The sequence below is a fragment of the Rhipicephalus microplus genome, chromosome 8, assembly GCF_043290135.1.
Source record: "Rhipicephalus microplus isolate Deutch F79 chromosome 8, USDA_Rmic, whole genome shotgun sequence".
Lineage (NCBI taxonomy): Eukaryota > Metazoa > Arthropoda > Arachnida > Ixodida > Ixodidae > Rhipicephalus > Rhipicephalus microplus.
In genome coordinates, this window is record NC_134707.1 from 51,106,878 (window position 1) to 51,125,537 (window position 18,660).

The following is an 18,660-nucleotide window of genomic DNA, read 5'->3' on the forward strand; positions in this document are numbered from 1 at the left end:
GAGTGATGACGAGTGGGGCGAAGCACCAACGGACGGACGGACGGACGGACGGACAGACAGACAGACAGACAGACAGACAGACAGACAGACGGGTGGACGGAAGCACGGACGGACGGACGGACTGATGGGCGCTTCGCCCCACTCATCATCATTCACTCCGTGGATATGCCGTGACACCGTTTTTATTGACACGCAACGGAATGCAACTGGCTACTACGACGACACGGGACATACGACTCACGGTGTAAGCAGCTTCGCCCCTAAAAAATATTTGGGTTACTTCACTACTTTTTTCCTACTTTTGTTCCCTCGATTTCCGCCAACCTAATATATGGTGACATCGCAGCGCGTTGAAACATGGCTGCCGAAGTGTGTATGTATGAAGCGTCGAAATTCAATTTGGCACTTGCATTACGCATAAAATGAACTTTGGCAAAAAGTATTGCTCAGTAATCCTAGTAGCAGTATAGGCCATTGAACATCAAAATAAATATAAAAATCTACACTTTTATAGCCTGCCAGTCAAGCAGACCTCGGGCATGGATAAAATGGAAATGATATTGTATATTTGGCTGGAACATGATGAAAAACTGTTGTATGGGCCTCATTTTGCGAACCATTCATTGCCGAACGCTTCTTCGAACCATAATGAGGAGCACAAAGAAAATCACTCCGCATCGTGGGTGCACTTATTGAGGTTCGAAGTCGAATATCAACGAACTGCCTGTGTAGCATCTTAATACGTAGGTTTGTGGTTCTGCAATGTTGGCTGCTCGGACTTCGTCATCATGCAAGGAGTTATGACGAAGGTAACTGCAGCTTTCGCGTAAATCCCAGCAACTGCGATGTTTGAGCACGCTCACGCTGTATGATTGTTAAACTCAGAAATCTGTGCTTGAATCTCGGCAATTCTGGTGGTCAAGTTGTGCTTATTTGCATTTTCTCCAGGAGACTTTCTCATTTAGTCATGTATATAATAACTACCAAGTTGTTTTCAACTAACTACTTTCGGCAAGTTTTACGGCCATTGCCTCACGTTGGCTCCTTTCTGCCTTTTTTTTTTCAACTTCTCTGGCTATCTTTTGTCTTTTAGACCTGGCAACCCTGATTGCAGACTTATCACTGGTGGCCACGTTAGTTTCAGAATGAACTGTATTGAAATTTAACTGGGATCAGTAGGTGCATACTCGGATAAGTTTCAGTGCGATTTAGACGAAGACCAAGGAGGCACACAGAACAGAGACACAAAGAACACAGACCAGCGCTCGTCTGTGTATTGTGTGTCTCCTTGGTCTTCGTTTAAATCGCGCTGAAGCCTATCCGAACTATATTGCTCGTCTTGTGTGCGTAATCTTATCATAAAATTTCTATATAAACGGGCATGGTCGACATTCCGTCCTTGAGCGTACAAGACAGTTGACAAAGAGATAACGGGTCCAGTTATACGAAAATTAAAAAAGCACGCGTGAAAATATCTGTCAGTGCTTGTTCTCTACACATACTTCCGATCGCGTTGTCTTTCTCTTACTTATTGCTGTGTCATCCCTCTCACCTAGAGCATGCCAGCTCACCAGCACATGAACGAGCACTTGTGGTACTTAAAATTATACTTTGCATCTGCTGCTTGTGTAGATTCGCTTTGACCATAACGCACGAAACGTATGTTCCTCGTAACCTCCTGATGGGCCCTTTTTGTAGGAACATGTTTCCGGAGAACATCGTTCAAGCCTGCTTCCAACTGCACCGAACAGTTCGCATCGCCCAGCCGCCCCGCTTTGTCCCATTGGGTGTAAATGCAAGCGAGCTCGAGCCGGACATCATCAGAAAACTGCAGTACTCCGACGGCCTCAACATCTTTGGTGAGGAGGCGGTGCATGAAACCTACTTAGACTTTTTTTTCTTTCTGAAAGATCTGGTGCTAATTCGCAAAGCTTCTTATTCGTAACATTTAATTGCCACTGGTCTGTTGTCTTGGCTAATCGAACTGAATTGGGTATATTCTGCAACAAATATGCGAGGATGACCTGGCAAAAAAGCTGCGTTGAGCGGCTTGAGGGGAACATGGCCACCTCATACACTGGGCAGCTTCACAGCGGTCAAAAAGAAGCTCTCGGTGGACGTAATGCATGAACAAAAAAAAAAGAGTGAACATCCTCGTTGAGACTTAATGAACTATGTTATCAATATCTCACAGGGTTTCACACAAGTTAAGTGAAATAACGGTGTAGGCATGAATGCAGACAAAAAAAGCGCCTGAACTTATTCCAGCACATCAAATTACATAAGTAAGTAGTGTAGCTTTCTTGGCAACGAAATAGATACACTGAAACCAGTTTCTTTGTGTATGTCATTTACAACTGTCGTCGAACAAAACTTAAGCATTCGGTCACTGTATTTTGTTCTGCTCGTGTTAACAATCCGAGGTTCTAATTGATGTGTTTTATACAAAGAGTTACGTTTATGTAAGGTTGCGAGTTTTGTTAAGACGTCATCATTCTTATCTTTTCCAATTTTATGCACGTGACAAAGCCTATATCTGTACAAAAGATTCAATTCTTAAGGTTCAAAGCTTTCTAAACAAACGAGCAGTATGACAAAGGTATGCGGAGCAGTACGGCAATGATGTGTCCTACATCACGATTAGCTAGAAAGTTTGTCTTGTAAACCTCTCTAGCGTAAGAGATTTTTGTGAATCGGGGTCCTGTACGTCTTACAAGTATACGCACTTGTTAAAGGCTCTGCATTTATTGAATCACTATCTCCTTCAGTGGCAACGAAGCTCAGCTCCTGACCCGAAGTTCTCGAGTTCCATTCTGACCGGAGCACTCAGTATTTCGATGGAGACGAAGTGCTAAATGCCCTGCACTGGGCGATTCCCGCTTAAAGAAAGAACACCAGGCGGTCTAAATTTCCGGAGCCTTCTACTACGGTGCCTATATCATGAATTTTGGGACGTAAACCTCCATGTATTAGTTCAGTTAATCACACGATTTAACAAGAGTAACCGTTGATAACCGTTGATGAAATTAAACGTTTTTGCGCGTTTTAGATGCCATTTTTCTTGAAGCAGCAACAGCTAATAGTTTCTGAAATAGTAAACTCCGTGACGACCCCAGCCGGAATAAAGGAATCTTGAATGCACCTGCAATGATTGAATGATTTGTGAAGTTTAACGTCCCAAAACCACCATATGATTATGAGAGACGCCGTAGTGTAGGGCTCCGGAAATTTTGACCCCCTGGGGCTCTTTAACGTGCACCCAAATCTGAGCACACGGGCCTACGACATTTCCGCCTCCATCGAAAATGCAGCCGCCGCAGCCGGGAATCGAACCCGCGACCTGCGGGTCAGCAGCCGAGTACCTTAGCCACTAGACCACCGCGGCGGGGCAATGCGCCTGCATTGCCGTAGGTATGTGTACTCACTGAGTCTAAAAACAGGCTGTTCATTGTTATGCAAGAACTTTTCAGTTTTTGAGCCTGCATGTGAACTAATCAAATCTAATGGTATTCCTCTGCCCGACATCCGCAGCTAGAACTTACGGCTAGAGAGTGTTTCCGAGCCATTCCGTAACAGTTTCTTTCGACCTCCAATTGCACACAAATTCACTGTTACCAACTTGTCGTCATCGTGAAGCTGTTTTAAATACTGCATCTTGCTTTCAACAACACATTTAAACTCATTCTTTTTCCACGAATCATGCATTGCGAACTTTAATGGCCCAAGCCGACGACTTGGTTACATAGTCTACGGATGTATAATTGTATTTTCACTTTCAGACTTTGGTTTGCTCATATGTTTTGTATATTGTAATCTTTCCTCTTTTTCGCCATCCCTGCATAGGAATCAAGGGTACCCTGTGTGATAGAACAATTAACTATTAGTAAATTACTGTATCATGCGCCAAACACAGATTAAGACGTGAAAGTGCTCAAGCTATTCTTATAAACACGAAATTTATATGAACAACCGCCTGCATTATATTCCCTGTTGGCTGTCTTAGAAATTCTAGTTTTCTGTGGGCCACAGGTTAAGCATGTGCAACGTGCCGCCAGTGATTTCATGGCGTAATATGTATAGTTCAGGGATTGACTAAGCTTCCCTTTGTAAGAAACAAACTCATGCAGTGATTCTACTTCACTGCAGTGTGGTAATTCCGATTCATTATAAACGCAAGTGTGGCGTTGCAGGAAGAAAAAAAAAAGTTGTTCAAATCCAACGCAAATGTAGTCCTCGTGTAGTGACTGCTGTGGTCCTAAATTTTGTGCTGAATGCAGCTCCGCTAAAGCTGTGGAAGTTTGTATCACGGGCGCCCGCTGATTCCCGTAGTAGCGCTGTTGAGTCTCTGTCTATCGTTGACATCTCGCAGGAATTCGCGACACTGGCGCCGGAAAAATGCCGGTGGGAGGCACGTGCCTGGTGCACTCTCTTGCGTGGCGCGGGCCGTAGTTTTTTTATTGTTTTTAGCAATCTCAAGTCAATTTGGCGTTTAATAGACATTATTCTTTTATCATAAGCCGGTTTTGAGCACTGATAGCTTCGTTTCAGGTAATCATGCCACACGAGATCTATGAATGTATACGACAAGCCGAGCTCGTAAGGTGCTACGCACTTTAAGAGAAAAGAAAGTGCCGTGGGATTATACATACAAGATTTAAAGATAAAACGTACGAAGAGCCAACTTAGGCTGGCAGTTTACAAATCACTGACACGTTCAGCTGTGAAATGTTCGCCTCTTTCTAATCCGCAAGTTCTGCATGTGGCTCTTCAGTGACACGACTTCCTTTTCTCGGACAGGAATCATCGTTTTCTGCTCCGCGTTCGGCCTGTTCGCCGGCTTCATGGGCGAAACGACCGTCATCATGGTGGACTTCTTTTCCGTGCTGAACGTACTCACCATGAAGCTGGCTTACCTAGTCATGTGGTGAGTATACTTCCTACTTTAGCGACCGCAGAGAGAGAAACAGGGGAAAAGGGCAGACAGGTTGACCAAGCTAGGTTCGGTTGGCTACCCTACATGTGAGGTGGTGGAAAGAGGGAATAATAGAAGAAAGAAAAGAGAATGAACTGTTAATGAGAACACACTCGATACAAACTATCGCTGGTATACAGTTCATAGACGCTGGTGAAGTCCGGTCACCTTTAGGTAGCTCTGTATGTCTTTCCTGGTCTTGCGCATGTCCGAAACCGTGGGCCAGGGTCAAAGGATCACCTCTCCGGACAGTGGTCTTGCATCAAGACGATCAAGTTTGGCTCCGAGAACACGTTGTGGAGTCTGATGAGATAGCGACAAATGTTGCAATTGATGAAACATCGGAAAGAATAATGATGAAGTGAAACGACAAACAAGGAACTGAACTGCATCCTCGTTCGCACCCTCCATAAGCAGATAATGCAGTGTGTTTCTTCGGTCAGTGCCCTATTAGAACTACGGCAGCACAGCTACCCACGATCAACAAATAAACACACAGTATTTCATTGGCCATGGCACCAACTTTTAAACAAGCGTGGAACACAAAAGTTTTGTGCATTGTTTGGTATAAATTCTGTCGATGGCTGCAGAGAATAAAAACATTGCAATTCGAGCCGGAAAAAAGCCAAGGGATCTTCTGCATGGCAGTTAAATATTCTGCCACAGAGTCACGTCAGTATTTCAAACGACTTGGGAAAAAGATCTTATACTAGCGTCACGTTGGGTCAATGCCTATTGCAGCCGCAGAGTTGACTATCCACTTACAATGAACTGAACATCGACTTCGTAAGCCATAGTCAATCGTGGCTTGAATATATGCCGATGACCGCTGCTTATGATATGCGCATCACTGAGCTATAGCGTGCACCACTTCGCGATAAAGCTGACGTCACCTTAACGGGCGCGCCAACCTAACGTCAGATCATGAGTTACCCTTCCCACACCAGTGCAGTCGACGTGCCTTGTAAAACTGTGATGTGTTAACTACTAAATTTACACAAAGACTGTGATGCACCTCGCAACGCTCGGTTCAAAGTGAAAAATTCTGCATAGGCCGCTACTCGCCGACTGTCTCGCATGAGATCGATTCCCACAATGCGTGGAAGAGCTACCACGATTTTTTATGTTTGGTGCGCCTTTGATTTTGTTGCTGTGTACGTTGAATACATAGTGTTGGTATGTGGGGTTTAACGTCCCAAAACTACCATATGATTCTGTAAGGCGCCGTAGTGGAGGGTTCCGGAAATTTCGACCACCTGGGGTTCTTTAACGTGCACCCAAATCTGAGCACACGGGCCTACGACATTTCCGCCTCCATCGGAAATGCAGCCGCCGCAGCCGGAGAATCCAGTGTTATTTAGCGCAAAACGACACTATAAAAAAAGGAAGAAACACAGCGTTGTGTACGGTGTTGTTTCTTGTGGCGTTGTTTTGCGCTAGAAAACACGGTATAGATTCACACCAACTAGCCCACCTACGAATCCTTTGGGCGTCATTTCAGCGTTTCGCCTCCACTACCAACGTCAAAGCAACCAGTCCAAAAATTTGCGCTCTCGCAGGTACATTAAAGTCATCCTTACAAATCTTGTCCGTGAGGTTTCAAATTTGGCTAGTTGGAATCTATTCATGATGGCCACCGCGAGCAGAACGCACTGCAAGAAAATGAAAGACAGCGGAAGTGATCTGACATCTTTAATTTTCTTGCCCTGCGTCCTGTTCCTGCTGGCCATTATGAATACTCCACGTCACTTCAGTAACATGATCCCCAAAAATTGGGGAACCCTTATGCTTCGCCTTTAAGCGTTGAACGCGATACCGAAATCCGGCCTCTAGTGCACCCTTCAACCACTAAGTGCATACTTATTCGTATGTTTTCTTACATACATACGCACGCACGCACACGCACACAGTAAATTGGACCAGCGCGTGCTATTATCGCCGAATATGCTCGTTTTCGTCATGACACCTGTCGAACAAAATGTGTTAAAGGGGCCCTGAAACACTTTTTCAAGTAACCATGAAATGAATGCACTAGAAGAGCTTATTGCCTCGCGAATTCAACGCCGCAAAAGCTTTAAGAATCCGTCCAGTGCGAGTGGAGTTACAAAAGTTTGTCGCATGCAGCAATTGCATTATCTCTTCTCTCTTCCCGACGAAAGCGCTGAAAGCTAAGCAGAAAGGGGTGGCAGGGCAAAGAAACTATCGTGCCTCGTGACCTTTAGCACTTTTTTTTCGAATGCGCGGCTTTCTCAGTGTGATCATGCGCGCACGCGTGGACAAGTAGCGGTCTCTCGCGGCTAATCTTGGTAACTTGATTTTTTGGTCACATACGCACAGACGATTTTTCGCTCACAACCAACGGGGCCGACGCGGGCAGCGGGTTTTGTGCGACACGAGCTCTCTAACGCTATCGCGTTAAAAATAATCTTAAGGGCGAAGCCCCTTACGGTCGAGCCTTGCCCTCCCGTTGTCCCTTGTCCTGGCTTGCACGCGCTGGGAGCGCCGTCGGCGAGGGCGCCGATCTTACGTAGGGGAGAAGGACGATCGCGGGTGTGCCATGGCACGCTGTTTCTTTCGCTGCGGCGCCCCAAGAGCTATAAAACGCACTCGCTCCCGGTCCGCTCTCTCGTGGTCATGGAGTGCACGTCGTTGCGAATCAAAACACGACGGCGCGGAGCGCCGCTGCGTGGCGACGCAGTCCAGAGTTTCGTCCTGGCAGAGCGGTTGCAGCATATCAGCGCAGACAAGCGAATCCAGACTTGTGGGCGCGTGAAGCGGCAGCGAAACACCAGCGCCGGCAAGCCAACCAGGAGCAGAGGGCTAGCGAAGCTGCAGCGGCACGGGAACGACGTCATATTTCAGGTTGGATCCCACACAAGAGCCCATATAGCTTGACATTCAACCGATCACAAGGCGGTCATGATGAAATAAAAACGCCACCCACATCTCAACACCATTTGCGTGGGGCAGCTTGGGCTAGCTGGTATGACATGACAGTTATAGCGCGAGAACAGGACGACGACACAGATACAAGAAGGACACGAAGAACACGACTATATGCGTGTTGTGATTAATAACAGTGTTGTGGTACTAATACTTTACACACGTGTTGCCATGTCTTTTCATGACCGAGTGGCCAATGTATGGGGGTTAATGATCCCCCGGAGCTTCGCCCACTCGCCATCATTTACTTTGTTGATATGATGTCGTTTTTGTTCTTTTGCAGGTACTTCCCTATTGGCGTGGTCTTCCTGCTCAGCGCTTCCATCGGTCGTGGCGATGACCTGGGAGAGCAGGCGATTAACGTCGGCGCGTACATAGGCACCGTCATGACGGGCCTGGCCATCCACTCGCTCATCGTGCTGCCCCTCATATACTACTCATTCGTTCGAAAGAACCCGCTCGTGTTTGCCAAGAACCTGCTCCACGCATTTGTCACAGCTTTCGGCACATCGGACAGGTGAGGGAACCTTTAGGCTAATTTTCTTTTAGAGTAAGGGCCACCACTGTAAGGGTTACCATTGTAGTAAGGGTCACCATTGTAGGGTCACCACTGTAGAAGCTATGGGTTGAACACCGTCACTCACAAACTTCCAGATTAGACCTGTTTTAATTTCAAATGATGTATTAAGGCCGTCGCTCACGGGTGTCGTATATTTATCAAGGCGAATGCCTTAGATGCCTTAAGAAGCATGAAAGTTGACCGCCGTGCCACATCGGTGTCCCACGTCGGTGGCATCAAAATGGGGATGCATAAAATCACGTGATCACGTCATGACATGACGTCACAAAGCTCCGGATTTCGTGACATCATATTGGGGCATAATCACATGACATATTTGCTTGGTTAAAGGTGGGCCAGTCCAGGATTTAATGCAAAACAAGGCGAGTTGCAGAAGGGCTTACAAAGCTTCCGATCTTGGAGGCATCGCAAAACCTCGTTAGTTGCATGAAGATTTCGGACGAAAGCATCGGAGAGTTAACACATTGATCTATAAGGGAAAAAAGGAAGAAATAGCTTTCACCTTTGAGTCGGCTGAGGCAGATGCATCAGAGACCTCATCCATTTTTGAGCCTGCTGTATGAAGGCCCCTCGCAGAGTTGGTAGCAAGGAGAAGAAAACGAATTCGACAAGGGCTGGTAAATATGCTGTGTCATAAAACTAGGAAATTTTCCATCTTAGACTAGCATTATAATATGCGAAACTCATAGGGAGCTTTCGTCCTGCAGAGGACATGGCATTATTTGGTTGATAACGAACACGCAATTGTGAGGTTTATAAAGTACCTTCACTGCGAGTGGTTTACAACAAGGCGAAACCCTTTCTGAAGCGATACGAAAATTCTCTGGAAGCTTCCCCTTCAATCGGGCGTTCCATTTCTTTCTCTTAGCTCAATCGGTGTTCAGCGGTTATTTTAATGTCTCTTTCGCTGGTACCATCACGATATGAACATTTGGAACACACTACGTTTTTCCGGTAAACGAGTTTAACACTTGAGGAAACAAACGCGTCGGGGATTCGTACAGCGTTGTTTCATGTCTACTTCGATGAAGTTTCCCCAACCACTACCGATCTTTCTGTGGTTCTATCGGACTGCTCTTCTTTGTCGCAGCGTGGCGACGCTTCCCGTGACGTTCATGTGCCTCGAGCAGAACAACAAGCTCGACAGGCGTGTCACGAGGTTTGTGGCACCCATCGCTTCGGCCTTCAACCTCGACGGCACCGCCCTCTACGCCGCCATCGGAACCATATTCATCGCCAACCTGAGTGGCATCGAGTTGGACTTCGCGCACTACTTGGCCATAACGTACGCTGTTTTCCCCGCCTTACCCACTCTTAGCTCGCGCACTTGAACCGCTATAGAATATCGACAATATCTAACAGTTCATTGAAGCAATACAGGTACGAATTTTAAACATTCTGGGACTGTTGCTATAAATGAGAACACAGGTTTTAGGAACTATAGAAAGATGACTGTAGTGCTTGGGCATGCATCCCATATATGTTTAATACCACAACGTTTAAAAAAGACACTTTCGCCCCGCCGCGGTGGTCTAAAGTGGCTAATGTACTCGGCTGCTGACCCGCAGGTCGCGGGTTCGAATACCGGTTGCGGTGGCTGCATTTCCAATAGAGGCGGAAATGTTGTAGGCCCGTGTGCTCAGATTTGGGTGCACGTTAAAGAGAGAACCCCAGGTGGTCGAAATTTCCGGGGCCCTCCGCTACGGCGTCTCTCATAATCATGTGGTGGTTTTGGGATGCTAAACCCCACATATCAATCAATAAAAAAAAGACAATTTCGGTTTTGAATTCAGGGAGCGAATTCTCCGTGACGTGTCATGGCAGCGTGACGTAACGGGTCAGACAGCGATTCGTGACGTTTTAGCGGCAGATCTGGCAGCTCCTCGGCGTACACGTGAACAAAGATGAGCGCATTGTCCCCAGCGAACAAGACGGGGATATCTGTGGTTTAGGCTGCATACAGAACTCAAGAGTTTGCAATCTCGGTGCAACTAGTGTTGACTCACCAGGATAATATCCGATGTGGTAGTGCTGGATTACTGATGCTCAGCGACGAAAACTTTAAAATCAAAGCCAATTCGTTATTTAGTCAGTCGCAATAACGCCTGCTAACTTCGATGAGGCTAAACGGTAGATGACCGTGTACTGTACCATGTCAACGCCCGTTAATGAACAAGGTGGTCTAAATTTCCGGAGCCCCGCTCTACGCTCTCTCTAATATTGATATCATGGTTTTCGGGCGTAAAACCTCATATATTACAATAATAATAACTTTTATGCCTAATGTAATGAATATTTATGTGAGAATCCATCGGTACACTTATATGCTTTTGGTTACGTACTTATTTTTGTATAGTATCAGAGTTCCAATAAGGTATATCGTTTGTCAAATTAAATTAGAAATACGTCATCTGCAGTGCACATATAATGATTGTTCTGCGCTGTCAATTGCATTTCAGCGTCGCAGCTGCCCTGACTAGCTTCGCGAACCGAGGGATACCCAACGCAGGAGTGATCACGATGATCCTTGTGCTGAAAGCTGGCGGCATCGGCCCTTCTCACATCGGGCTTCTGTTGGCCGTCGACTGGATCATGTAAGTTTGTATCTGGCCCCTCATTTTGCTTCGGACGGTGAATGGGGATTTATTTACATATACTGCGATCTGCGTAGCGAAATATTTCAGGAGTGAGTATGTACGTATACACTAAAAATACTACGTGAGAAAGAGATTGTACATTGAGTAAGAAAAATTGAAGACAAATAGATCAAGAAAGCATACAGTGACCGAAGTTTGGCTGTCGTTCCGCAAATTAAACATTTGGCAACTAACGCAGGGAGCCATCGATACCGTTCAAAATGTCAATAATGAGGGAAAAAAACTTAAGCAATCAGTGAAGGATTTCGAATGAACTATGTTAACTCGATGACTTATTCTGACAACTCGAGATGAAGGGTTAGCAAAAAGAATAGGCGTGTAGCAACATCGTCATCGCCATATGTCATCATGGCCATTTTACTTACACCACGCCGCGCCTTTCAAGCAACTCACGCTAGGGCTCGAGGTGCGAGCCAGGAAAGAACGAACCAATTCTTTGGTGGACTGGGCACCGCTGGCACCTAAATAACTCTGATCTATACGGGCCTGATCTGGTGCAGTCACCTTTATGCCTCTATTGCGATGAGAGTGAATCCCTGGATCATTTCTTTCTTACGTGCAGAATATTTACCATTCAGAGGAAAAGACTTCGAGATGAACCGCTTCGAAGGATGAGATTAAATTTATTCCTTCCTGTGTTTTTTAGGGCTACCGTGCTGGATTTTAGGCATAGGAATGTTTGCAAAGCCGTATGCCATTTCTTATGGGAAACGACGCGACCTGAATTCTAAGTTATTTGAAATAAAGCATATTGTTACACGACATATGGAACGAGAGAGCGGCATGTAGACGGTGAAGACGACGAATGCGATCACGCTCGTGTTGTTGTCGTTGTTCCGCCATCTTGGCTGCAGCTGCCTCTGACTCCCCCTGTATATTTTGTAAATATATTTTTTTCCATTCATACTCTCAATCTATGACATTTGATGGAGGTTCCAGCGTTTTCAGGCCGCGAAACGTCGACGTATCGCTCGACCTTCCACTCGACTTCCCCACACAGCAGCAACATGGTCGTGCGAAGACGGACCTGCACTACACACGTCGCTAGCTGCAGAGCACATGACCAAGACCATCATACGTCAACTTGAAGCTCTGTCTTCTGCGCCCACGTGCTCGCATGCCTGTGACTCCCGCCCTCAGATGGTGCTACTGGTGCTTGTCATTGTGCTACAAGAGCTTCTCCATGCTAAACTGGCCTCCGAGTGCACTACAACTCGCTCTCAGCCGGTCCCCGTTGTCGGCCCCCTGTTTTGTTTGCCCAAAGTCAAAACCTTTCGGTGTGTCCTCGCAATCCAGCTGAATGGGGGACTGCTGACGATACTCCGATTTGCTTCAACTGACGTCTTTATAGGAAACGTGGCCTGCCGTTGTAACAACCGGTGGTATTGGCTTCAGACATCCTATGGGAACAACCATTCCCCAGACAGAGATCATTGACGTTTTCACTCTTACCGTGGATCACCTCAGACTGTTGAATGACCTCAGGTCATGGAAGACGTTCCTTCCATGTCGCCGTATCTTCATCGTTCATCATCTCCGAATGCTCACCAATCCCGTTCACCACTCTCCCATCGCCCGTCATCTCGCTTGCCCCAATTTCGCCATCCAACATCGCTGACTGAACACCTGCCGCGAGAGAACTGGATGATGCAGCTCCCAGAGGTGATGTGGCATGGACCACATTCCTGTCAAATCCTCTGACCATGCTGCCGGCTAAACGCGACCTTATCAATGTTGAAGCGTACGGCACACCCGTCGTTGCACTTATGAACACAGGGGCTCACATATCAGTCATGAATTCGGAACTTTGTTGCCGCCTTTGGAAAGTTTAAACGCGACCCACAGTACCACTAATTAAGGTCGGTGACGGTTGCACGTTTTCGGTGCTTGGAAGGTGCTCCACGCGTGTAAGTGCCGCCGATCGTTTCAAGACCGTTCTATTTGCTGTGCTCCAGAAATAGCCCCACAGCTTATCCTCGGCAAGGACATTTTATTCATTCTTTATTCATTCTCTCTGCCCTTATTGATTGTGGAACCGGCGTGCTTCAAATCGATTTAACGCATTACCATGACGACCCAACACCAGCTCAACCACGTCTGTGTTCTGTAGATCACGTTCGCCTAACACCTCAAGCCACTACTTACATGAACCGGAGGTCTGACCCTCCGCTTCCCGGCGGTGATTACCTGTTGACACGTATTGCTAACGTCTTACTGGCCAGAAATGTTTCCGTTCCTCACACACTTTTGACGGTCACGGGAAATGCAGCATCTCTTGCGATCCTAAAGTTCAGCTGCTGCGCTAAAGTTAGCCCAGATGGCATGACTTTGGCAATGGTCTCTTCTGACAATGTTGCCATTTCGGCGTTCGTTACTGACACTTCTTCGTCCTCTGCTCCATTCTCCTTCACGCAGAGCGCAGAGGATGCCAAAGTCAACAAGATGATCGCCCCGGACCTCCTTCCAACACAGACAGCTTATATCCGGCGCCTGCTGAAATCCTACCTAGACATCTCTGATTTTGATGACCACCCTTTGGGTAAGACAGGACTCGATCGTAACTCATAGGATTAACACTGGAGACGTCAGCCCCATCCGACGACATCCTTATCACGTGTCTCTTGCGGAATGACAAGTTATCCAGCATAAGTTCAAAAATGCTCACAAAAGACGTCAGTGAACCATCCTGCATTCCGTCGGCATCCCCGGTCGTGCTAGTCAAGAAGGACGGCGGCTGGCACTTCTGCGTAGACTACCGACACCTAAACAATGTAACGCGCAAGGACGTGTATCCGCTGCCGCAGATTGACTATGCTCTCGACTGCCTGCTTGGGTCTGCCTACTTCTCATCTATCAACTTACAATCAGGATACTGGCAGATTTCTGTCGATCATCAAGACCGCGAGGAAACCGCATCCATTACACCGGATGGACTTACCCAGTTCAAAAATATGCCATTCGGATCATGTAATGCCCCAGCTGCATTTGAAAGGATGACGGACTCCCTCCTGCGTGGATGCGAATGGTACCAGTGTCTGTGCTATTTTGATGACGTCATCGTACTTTGACCCACGTTTGAAAGCCACCTTAGCCGCCTGTCGGCTGTTCTTGAGGTTTTCCGGACAGCAGGCATTCAGCTCAACTCTTCCAAATGTCGTTTTGTTCGCCGGTAAACCACTGTGGTGGGCCACCTTGTCAATGCTTGAGGCGAGCAAGGTGGTCCACCACCACCACCATTTTCCCGTACCACGTTCCGCAAAAGATGTACGGAGCTTTATCAGCCTGTGTTATTACTTTTGACCTCTTGTGAAGAATTTTGCCGATATTGCCCGACCATGCACTTACGGACCTTCTGAAAAAGTACATGACTTTTTATTGGGGTACTGACCAAGTAACTGCGTTCAGCACCCTTACAAAATTACCTACTTCCCCACCCATATTGGCTCATTTCAACTCGTCAGCCCATACTGAAGATCCTACCGATGTCAGCGGACATGGCATCGGTGCTGTTCTCGCCGAGCGGCAACGATGACAGGGTCGCGTCATCGCGTATGCCAGTCGCCTCCTTTCTCCTTCGGAGAGCGAGTTTCCCATCACAGAGCGTGAGTGCCTCGCACTCGTCTGGGCGGTCAGAAAATTTGACCATACTTCTTTGGCCGCACCTTGTCAGTAATTACAGATCACCATGCACAGTGCTGGCTGTCGTCCCTTCAGGATCAAAGCGGACGACTAGGACGTTGGGCCTTGAAACTTCAAGAATACAGCTTTGACGTGGCATACAAATGTGGCCTAATGCACGAGAATGCCGACTGTCTATCTCGTCATCTCGTGGACCCACCCGATTTTTCAGCACATGATTTTGATCATTGTGTCTTCGCCATATCTTCTTTCACCGCCATAGGCAAAGAACAGCTCGGCGATGTCCACTTGTGGTCTATCATGCACCGTCTACGTTTGCTACACGTAGGCCCGTCGCTACACTTGTTCATTCTACGCTATGGAATTCTTTCCGACGCAACGCCAGCGCTGAGGGACCAGAGCTACTACTGGTAGTTTCTGCGACACTCTATTCCGCTGTTCTTTAACTTCACGACGCCCCAACTGCTGGACATCTCGGGCCCGCGTACGATCGCGCGCGGCATCGATTCTTCTGGCCAGACCCGACCGTTCTGTACGCCGAGACATTGCTGGTTGTCAATCCTGCCAGCGCTCTGAACATTTTAATTTGTCACCAGATGACCCACCCTAACCAATAGACATCTCCACCATTCCCTTCTACCGCGTCGGTCTCGATCTCGTTGGATTATTTCCTACGTCTCTGACTGGAAACAAGTGGATTGCCGTATCTACTGACTACGCCACACGATACGCTATTAGGCGAGCGCTACCGACAGGCTATGCCTCTGAGGTCGTGGACTTCCTGCTTCATGGCGTCATTCTTCGCCATGGTGCTCCTCTACAGCTGCTGACCGATCGTGATCACTCATTTCTTTTAAACATCGTAAGCGACATCCTTCACTCGTACTCAACGCGTCACAAGCTGACTACGGCCTACCACCCTCAAACAAATGGTCTTACCGAGTGCCCCGCCACGACACCGCTGGCTTTCCACTTTTCTTTTACAGCGAAAGCTGTTATGAGATCACAACGTGGGTCACGCGCAGTGCCGCCGCCGCCGGTGTCTGTAATCACTATCCCACGAAATAGAAAAAAAAAATCGGGACACATTGGGACTCGAACCCGCGTACGCTGCTTGCTAGCCCAGTATTCAGAGCCAGCCACTGCGCTGGTTGGTACTTGTTCGCGAACTTGCCTAAGGCAGGCATGATGCCGGGAATGGAATCGCGTTATCATAAGTATGAAAGCGTTTTAGAACAGTAAAGGAACGACCAGACGTCACACAATGCAAATAGCGTAACGAGAGGGTCGTCCGACGAGAGGGTCGTCCATGGACACAAAATTCGCCGTCATAACTTTTCATATTCCTCCCACTGCTAATATGAAAAAGGACGTTGTTGAGCTAGCTTGCGCAATGCAAACGAATTTGGAAAACTCCTTCGTTTTCTCGAAATCGGCGTATTTCATTCCTCATTAGAAAGATTTCTAAAACTGCGGAGTTCACAGCTATTTTATTACCTGTGAGTAGAAAACTACACATTTGTCGAACATTTTGCGCGTGTTTGCCTTTTCAACTGCAGGAACCGCTGCCGCACCTGCGTTAACGTCTTCAGCCAGTCCATAGCGGTCGCCATAGTTCATCACTCCGTAGAGATGGAGTTGAAGAGGAACCAGAACGCCCTGGAGCACTGGCCCGTTGACGAACTTACCCTGGAGAGGAAGAAGTACACGACTCAACGCTAAATACTGTACGCATTGCACAGACCACGAATAACCTGCCATATATGTACGGACGGGTCCACCTTTAAAATACTCGCGTGCGGGATACGTACAGTCGCGCGCATTGTGAACCTTATCGCACGAGCGTCGACACTGGTAACGTCCCGGAGACCTATAGCGGCACGTTTCGGAAGCGCGAAAATTGAGATTGCGCGTTTTTTTTTCTCTCTCTCCCTCGTTCGCTGCCCCAGGCCAAAACGAGCAACCCTACAACGAAGTCTACAACCTTTCTCTCTATTTTGAGCCTTCGATTCGCTGCGACTAAGTGTATTCTTCGTGAGACCTTATCTCCGCAGATGACTACAGACGGGAGTGATCGCAGCCCTAAGAACAGCAAAAGGTGTGAGTGAAATATACTCCAGTAGAACTCGCTGTTGGGCTAGTTGATGCATGTCTGCATTAAATAGTATATTTCCCGTCTTGTCTGTGTGTTTTCTTAGATCAGGTGGTCGTGCTTTTGGCTCGGAATCGGCCATTTTGATTCAGAGTGAGTGAAGCTTGCGCGATGCCTGCTTCTCCTTGGGAGAGCATTCTGGGACGTGGTTCTGTGGTAGTGGTTCTGTGGTAGTTATTGGTCGACGCTCGGGCGGTATTTTTCACGTCACGTGCGACCGTACATATTTCCCTATCCCACAAATCCAGATTTTAAAATACCGCAGTGTACGACGACAGAAAGTTCTGCTGCTGTTACCCTGTCTGTCGCGGGGCTCTGTTGAGACTATGTTGTGTCAGCGGGTGTCTGTACGGCAACGAAAAAAATATTTATGGCGTTATTTCAGGGATAGTTTTGTTGAGACGTTACATTTTTCTACGCTTCTAAAAACGGTGGTCGTACTACTTGAGCTACCTGCTGTGTAAAAACACACAGGTGACAGAACTCACTGTCGTCATGACAACAATCTTGATTGCAAATTATATAAGTTCAATCGCTGCGTTAGGAAGCTGTAGTAGCTACAGAGACATCCTGTTAAAACAGCGACACCTTCTGTTGATTTTATGCTGAGTTATTGTTGTCATTTTTTACCTGACAAAGCGTTGTGGCCTTAATTTGCATAATCCTATACTCTATTTCATACATCAGGTGCAACGCTCTGGAAGCTAGCGAGACTTGTTGCAGTCGATGCGTTCGCAACAATAGGTAGTTCGATGTTCTTCGAAAGAAAATTCAATTTTTCTTTCGTTATTGGAGCGATAAGTAATTCAAGATATTATGTGCCTTACAAACAAAAACGCCGTTGAACGTCTGTTAATATGTGGCTGTATATCTTAGTTTTCCCGTGACGTCACATTCAAGCTCTCTACTGTGATTACGTCACGATGGCGGCCACCTGGACTTTCAGTGCCAGTGCATGATGGGACACCACATGGTCGTCTGGCATCCGCGTTCTTTTGTGCTCACCCACCTTCTTCTGTTCGCCAGTCGCGCAAAAGGGGAGTACAAAAAAACGCGGTGGTGCATCGGTGCTAATTGGATGTCACACGAACGATCACGAAACGCGCAGAGTTATGTACGTTTTGCTGGCCAAACTTTTTGTATAGCTTCCACAGCGTTGCACCTGACGTATGAAACAGAGCATACTGCTGGTTGACGCTTTCGACTCCCTTTGACAGACTAGTGTCACGCATGAAGTCCGTTCCCGTACTTATCTGCAGTTAATGACAAAAGCAGCACGAAAGCTGTTCGTTCGAGTGTTCCCTTTAAGTAAAAGTGGACCGCAGCGTACAACAATGAGCTAAAGCATAACTTTTTTTAAATAAGCTCACGAATGTCATCACTGCATCAGTCTCCCTGAGGGGTTCGTTTAAGGCACATCAGTTGCCTTCCACTGTTCAAATTAAAAAAAAAACACTTTGGCAAATAAAATTCATCTCATATCACAAGCGAGCACCTGCACTATAAATAACTGCGCACGTACAGTCGAGATGCTCACTGCCGAACAAGCTAGGAAACCAAACCAAGTTGGACGAAAGTCCACATGTTCATCTATTGATATAGAACAACCATTGTCACATTAGCCAAGTTTCTATACTTGAACGCGTCACTTTATTCAACACTTCATAATTGAGCCTCCATTATCACACCGGCCATAACATGCAACTCTGTACTACAA

At 47.0% G+C, this 18,660-nt stretch overlaps 1 protein-coding gene across 2 annotated transcripts in view; it reads left to right on the forward strand.

The window, feature by feature from the left end:
• The window catches only part of LOC119164463 (excitatory amino acid transporter 2), a 58,330-nt gene extending 41,670 nt beyond the window's left edge, over window positions 1–16,660 (forward strand). The window contains exons 5-10 of one of the 2 annotated variants that reach the window (XM_037416654.2): window positions 1,699–1,859; window positions 4,798–4,924; window positions 8,199–8,432; window positions 9,586–9,780; window positions 10,955–11,089; window positions 16,351–16,660. In XM_037416654.2, the coding sequence (XP_037272551.1) occupies window positions 1,699–1,859; window positions 4,798–4,924; window positions 8,199–8,432; window positions 9,586–9,780; window positions 10,955–11,089; window positions 16,351–16,513 (1,015 nt within the window). In that variant the 3' untranslated portion in view covers window positions 16,514–16,660. Of the gene's footprint in view, window positions 1–1,698; window positions 1,860–4,797; window positions 4,925–8,198; window positions 8,433–9,585; window positions 9,781–10,954; window positions 11,090–13,567; window positions 13,698–16,350 lie in introns of those variants that run through there. The other variant, XM_075871783.1, reaches the window with a different exon arrangement.
• The last annotated feature ends 2,000 nt before the right edge of the window (window positions 16,661–18,660 follow it).